Source organism: Tasmannia lanceolata, unplaced genomic scaffold (assembly GCF_043159265.1).
Source record: "Tasmannia lanceolata isolate RefF3 unplaced genomic scaffold, GAP_Taslan_0.1 ptg000004l, whole genome shotgun sequence".
NCBI classification, from domain to species: Eukaryota; Viridiplantae; Streptophyta; class Magnoliopsida; order Canellales; family Winteraceae; genus Tasmannia; species Tasmannia lanceolata.
Window position 1 is genome coordinate 13200167 of NW_027518681.1, and position 6323 is coordinate 13206489.

At 38.4% G+C, this 6323-nt stretch overlaps 1 protein-coding gene across 1 annotated transcript; it reads left to right on the plus strand.

Annotated features, from left to right (window-relative positions):
* Window positions 1-3825: 3825 nt before the first annotated feature.
* On the plus strand, window positions 3826-5700 carry LOC143875894 (homeobox-leucine zipper protein ATHB-40-like). Its single transcript, XM_077377478.1, has 3 exons — window positions 3826-3978; window positions 4102-4406; window positions 5389-5700. Exons 1-3 carry the CDS (start codon window positions 3870-3872, stop codon window positions 5593-5595), a joined length of 621 nt encoding a protein of 206 aa, XP_077233593.1. The 5' UTR covers window positions 3826-3869; the 3' UTR covers window positions 5596-5700.
* The last annotated feature ends 623 nt before the right edge of the window (window positions 5701-6323 follow it).

Below are 6323 nucleotides of genomic sequence, written 5' to 3' on the forward strand. Positions count from 1 at the left end.
GAGAGGTCAGGAGTGGATAGAGTATTCATGGAGAGGATGAAAAATCTCCAAAAATAGGGAAAAAAATATACCCTACTTCAACTTGGTTTTTTATTTTTTTTCCTGTGTTTTAGTTGGCGATTTTCATGCTCCCCTCAGCTCACATTCTCTCAAAACTCTCCCTCTCCATTCATTTTTTTTTTCAAAATTGGCCCCACTAATATTCAATGGAATATCTTTTCATGGTTTCCAAACATGACTTTAGCACTAACTCTAGGACTATATATGGACACCCAGAGTGAACGTTCACTATGGCTCTGTTCACTTGCGTTCCCGGGAAAGCAAATCCCTGGAAAATAGCCTCTTTTTTCCTTGACAAGACAGAATTCTGGTGTTCACTTGCTTTCCTGAGAAAGTAACTAGCCTAGGTGGAAAATGTCAAATAATGACATGGAAATTGCCAAAAATGATGTTGAAATGTCTCTTTTCTCACAAGTGTGGGAAACCAAATCCCACTATTTTTGTCGGATTTGCTTTCCAGGGAAAAGTAGTGAAAAAGGTGGGCAAGTAGTTTCTCGGGAAACCTTTTCCTGCACAGTTCCTGTGCACGTGAACAGGCGCGGGAAACCTTTTCCTACACAGTTTCCCTGGATTTCTTTTTCTAATGCCACGTCAGATTCCCGGGAAACCTTTTCTTTTCCTTTCCCGGAAAAACAAGTGAACAGAGCCTATGGGAATTTCATAACTGTAGGATCTATTGGTGATTAGATATGGGGGTACAATGAGTTGTTCGCTGTCATCATCACAGTACAATTAAGACTCATTGGTGATAATTTTGGCCCATTGCATACTTTCGACATATGTTATTTCTAGTCCAATCTGTTTTTATAAGGAAGTGATATATCCGCCCCTTTTATCACCATGAACACCCTCTGTCAATTTTTGTGGCAATCAGGGGCATTGAATTCTTCTGACATAACTACAACAGCCCCTCTTTTGTCATTGATACACTGATAGGGCGGTGTTCCTGGTGATCAAAAGGGGCGAATATATCATTTCCCTTTCTACATTATGATGATCAGAGCCTTTGCAACATATGGTTGGAAAATGGATGAATAAAAGTAAAATTAGCAAATGGACGAAAGAAAATAATCCACATTCAATAGAAAAATCTACTCCAGTTAAAAGGGGTCATAGTTGCAGGGAAAGAAAATTAACTTAGAAAAAACCTAAAAGGAGTAATTAAACCAAGGAAAAGTCAATTTTCACAAAAAAAAAAGAAAAAAATTCTCAAAACTTTTCTTTTTAGTTTACCCAAACATACCCAGATTAACTCTTTCTATGTAAAGAAAATGATATTTTCATACACTTGTGTTTGTCTTTTCCTAAAAATTGGCTTCATTTTCATGAGAGGACAACTCAAAATGTGAAATGATATATTGGGGCCGTTTGGAAACGCGGATTTTAGAATCTTGGATTTCCTTAAAATTGTAGATGGGAGACGAGAAGAAAGATACCAGCCGTCGTTTTGTGATTTCTTGCCCTTCTTTCTGACAACAAGAGAGCAAGAGATCGTCCCATGTTTCCAGGTTTTAGCTGGATTTCTTACTTAAAAGTTAAAACCCAAGAATGATGTCAGGACAGCATACACCGGCTTGATCATGAACCCTCTTTTACACTGTTTTCAAACTAAAACCTGGATTCTAAAATCTGTCTATCCAAACGGCCCCATTGGTTCCATTTTATTCTATGGGCCACCCCCGTGTGGTGTAAAAAAAAGTAATCATAACTCATAAAACACTAGAGTGGGTGACACAGGGAAGAAAAGGGGGCGAATATATGACTTCCCAAATGCTGCTGGAAAGGGTTGGAAAAATCATTCATTCCCCTAACATAGTATCACATCACATTGAAATTTCACTCAAAGCAAATGTGATTTCTCCGTTATTTTTTTTTTGTGTTTTGTTGAAAGATTCCAATGTCTCCTCCGACACAAATAGCGCCGAATTGTTCCCATATAAAATGAGGAGCATGTCTCGAGCCATGCACGAGGAAGAAAATCGAACCACGGCTCGGCGGGCTAAAGAAAAGGCCGCACCCCGTTAGGTGGCTACATGTCCAAATTACGAGGGAGACCTTACAAGATATATTTTAAGGAATAGGAAATTGGGATCCGAACCCAGAAATAAAATAAAATAAAAATACGTGGGCTTTGCTCCACCGAGGAAAGTGGATTACAACGAGCGAGGTATCAAAAGAAGTCACCTGACCAAAATACCCTTAAAATTATTTCAGGGTGAAGCTAAAATCTTTCCAATATCCATGCTTTCACACGATAAATTGACGAGAATACCCCTCCTAGTCTGTCTTCAATATGTCTATAAAGCGAAGTGCCTTCTGCGGTGGTCCCTAGCAAATCCCTAATACTAAAGACCAAGTTTTAACTTTTTACAATTTGAGAAATAAAAGAACTTATGTGTGATGTGGGAGTGGGACTATTAATCTGATGGGCCGGCCATCATCCATGTTTGTCGTTTGATGCCAAAATAGGATGTCATTCGAAAGATCGACGCATGCAAAAATAAATGACTCTAAAGAAAAATGATTTATTCGCCCTTTTTTTTAACTTGGGACAGCCCCCTCTAGTATAAAAAAAGTAGTCATAAATACGGTAGAGGGGCTGAGGCCAACGATCTCTCAAGTTTGGGAGCCCCCTTGTAATGGATATCTCAAGTTAAAGTTTGACGGATCAAGCTTGGGGAATTCTGGACCGGCTGAGTAGTAGGTCTTCAAAGGAATGAGATTGGTGATACTTTATGAGTGTTCTCTGGCCCTATTGGATCACGAACCCAAATGACGCGGAGATTAGAGCGGTGAATCAAGGAATAAGAAAGGTTGTGGAACGTAATAGACTAAATAAGGTGATAGTGGAAGGAGAGTCCTTGAATGTGATAAGATGGTTGGAGGGGAGCTTGTCGTATCTTTGGCAGTTTGCGAGATGGATTGATGAGGTACCGGATTGCGTGGAGGGTTCATCAATCTCCTATCATCATGTAAGGAAAATCGGCTAATAGTGATGCCGATAGGCTAGCGAGGGAAGGTGCTTCTAGGGCGGAGTTGGAAGTTTTGAATTTCCTCTCCCCTTAGTGAGTAGTTGTTTTTGTTGTTTTTCTTTGTTTTGTTGCTTGTATTGTCTTGATCGCTGGGTATTCCTAGAATAAAAAGATTGATTAGCAAGATGATCTTGCCTTCATGAACAAAAGAGGCATGACTCAGTGCACATGTGGCATGTGTTTAGTGGTTGGGACATTGATCTAATGGACCATCATATAACGAAATGGTGGGTACCAACTCCAATGCTGATATAGGGAGATTTCACCTACAAGATTGAGGCGTACAAAAATCCACGATATCTTAAAATTAAGGACATCTCTTTCATCATGCTTCATCAAATGTCTAAAATCGTTCAATGAGGGTGTCAACGGTCTGGATTCAATCACAATTCTCGTGGGCACGGGAACAACTATAAATTGAGCAATTTTGGAGGATCTGGCCCGTTGATACAAACGGGTCATGCATATTTAATAATGTGGTGTATGATAAAATCTGCTGACTGTTGAGAATTCAGAAGGGTACTCCTATCAAATAGAAGGCAGTAATTTTATCATTTCATAATCTTGTTGTGTGGGTATTCTGGTCATTTATGACATTGGTGTTACATTTCTCCATCTCAAGGTCAAAATGGTCATTTACCTAAAATGAAATAGAGGGCACAGTCGAAATTTACGAACGAATCAAGGAAAATTTCATACTAACCATCTATAAATAAACCCAAGCAGTTCTTCCACGAGAGTTCTTTAAGGAAGAGAAATCAAAGGGAAGAGAAGGGAATGAAATTGATGAACATGAATCAAGTAGTAACAATAGAACAAGAAAAAGAAGAGCAAATGTTACTTCTCTCTCAGTACTGCTCAGACCTGCTCATCAAGATGCCACAAGGTTAGATCATAGCATCTCCGCCGTTCATTTATATTTCTTTGTGAGCTAACTTGTACATATAATAACAGTGAACAATGTCTACTTGTTAAGAGTAATTAGACTAATTTTTTTTTTTGTGTGTAGGAGAAAAGAAGGGGAGGAGAAGGAGAAAGAAGGTGAAAGGAGAAGGGGCGGGGGAGGCTAAGAAGAGAAAGCTGAGTAATGAGCAAGTGAGTTTCTTGGAGAGGAATTTTTGGAGTGAACATAAATTGGAATCCGCTAGGAAGCATCGGTTGGCTGCAGAAATCGGATTGGAGCCTCAGCAAGTGGCGGTGTGGTTTCAAAACCGGAGGGCTAGGTGGAAGTGTAAACAATTGGAGGAGGAATACTCCAGACTGAAGATGGTAAATGAGAGTGTCATGGCCGAGAAGTTTCAACTTGAAGCAGAGGTTGGTCTGTGTGTGTGTGTGTGTGAGAGAGAGAGAGAGAGAGAGAGAGGTCTCAATTCTTCTAAATTTGTGACTTACCTGGGCCAGCCCCATCTTGTGTATTGATGAGAAAATGAGTACCCTTTTAGTCTTTTACACTACAAGAGGGTGGCCCAAGGAAGAAAATGGGATGAATATTACCATTTCCACTGAATATATATTCACCTCCTTTTTTTACCTGGGACGGCCCTGTCTAGTGTAAAAGAGTAGTCATAAATGGACTAAATGGGGCTGTCTCAAGTAAAAATGGGGGGGGGGGGGGATATTTCATTTCCTGTCATAGGCACTGTTTGTTTTGATAGATGCACCCTTTATTTAATTTAACTTCTTTCATAGGCTGGCATGTTTATAAAAAGGCATAACGTCGAAAAGAGTGAATGTACCTGAAAACATGCATTGTATGCATTCGATTGATCATTACTATTATTACTATTATGAGATGATAAATACACTCCCTGTTTTGACCATGGCCCATTTATCAATTCCTTTACAATTATTTGAATGGAAAATGCCAAAATGGTACTACCAGACCACCCCCCTCTGCAGCATTTACACCCACTTTTGTTTGCCTTTTTTTTTCCCAAAATAATGACTGCATTTCCACCCACTTTTGTTGATCTTTTTCCTGGAAATCAAGTCCAAGAAAAGACAGACAAAAGTGGGTAAAATGCTCAGAAAGAGAGGGAGGGGTGGAAATACTATTTCCATATTGCATTTGGCTTAGTTTGGGCTAGAAGTAATGGTTATGCTTTAAAGTTTGAACCCAATTTATTATTCAACTCCCTTTCTAAATTGTTAAAGAAACTGTTGCCATGTTCTTTGTATTTCCTCTGCTGTGTAATTAACAAAAAAAAAAAACATAATAAAATATGTTTTAACTTGAATTTAGGACTACATAAAGGTTTTCTTTTTCTGTAAAGAAAATAATAAAAATGGGTTACAGGTATTAAAGCTTAATGAGCAGCTCTCAGAAGCTCGGAAAGAGATACAGAAACTCTCAGAGGGCTCAGATGGAGAGAGGAGCAGCAGCACAAGCTTTTCATCTCCCATGAACACCTTCCACCCTTTTCTTGGAGAATTTGGATTTGAAGAAAATCAGAATTTGCTGTACATGGAATGGTATGAACATATGTCTGGTTTGATAATGTAAGTATTGGTTTTTTTTAATGGCATAATGTAAATACTTTTAATCCCTGTAAATTATACTGGTTTGTAAATAAAGATAAAATTATCATCATAAGTTGGATTATTTTCAGTTTCTTCTTTCTTTCTGTTGAATATACATCACTAAGATTATGTATTTTGATTGGGTGTTGATAGCTTTTTAGGAATTGTTACTGCATCTAATAGCTAACTAAAAAATGTCAAATAAGTTTAGTGCCATTAGTAAAACAAGGGGATTTGAGAAATGATAAAATTATAAAAAGAACCACTAAGCAGAAAGTAGGATTGCGATCAGTGGTGAGGATCAATTCTAGTGTTCCTGGATGTGCAATTAAGACCATTGATTGTGTAGTAGTTTGGCTTTTGTTAGCAGAATCCTAAAAGAAACTTGATGGATCAAGGGCATAGGATTATCTGATCAAGTTGATCTCAACGGCATATGGTGGGTGCTGTTCTAATCAGCGAATCAGATCACGTAAACAAGGCAGAAGTGGGGCCCAATAAGCGTCTTTTAGGAAAGAGAGTGAAAATGATTTTCCTTTAATCTTTTTCAAATTTGGATTACTGATGGATTAACTTCCTTCAATGCTTCTCCCTTTCCACCAAGGAACTGGCTCCACTGTGGATTATCCACACCCCAAAATCCTCCAAAGATTATTTGTCATGTAATCAAAATCCTTCAAACGAGCAGTCAAAATTTTTTAAAAATAATAA

Coding starts and splice junctions, on each gene's coding strand:
- LOC143875894 (XM_077377478.1), top strand. CDS start 3,870: ATGAAATTGATGAACATGAATCAAGTAGTAACAATAGAACAAGAAAAA. Junction 3,979..4,101: donor GCTCATCAAGATGCCACAAG/GTTAGATCATAG, acceptor TTTTGTGTGTAG/GAGAAAAGAAGGGGAGGAGA. Junction 4,407..5,388: donor AGTTTCAACTTGAAGCAGAG/GTTGGTCTGTGT, acceptor AATGGGTTACAG/GTATTAAAGCTTAATGAGCA.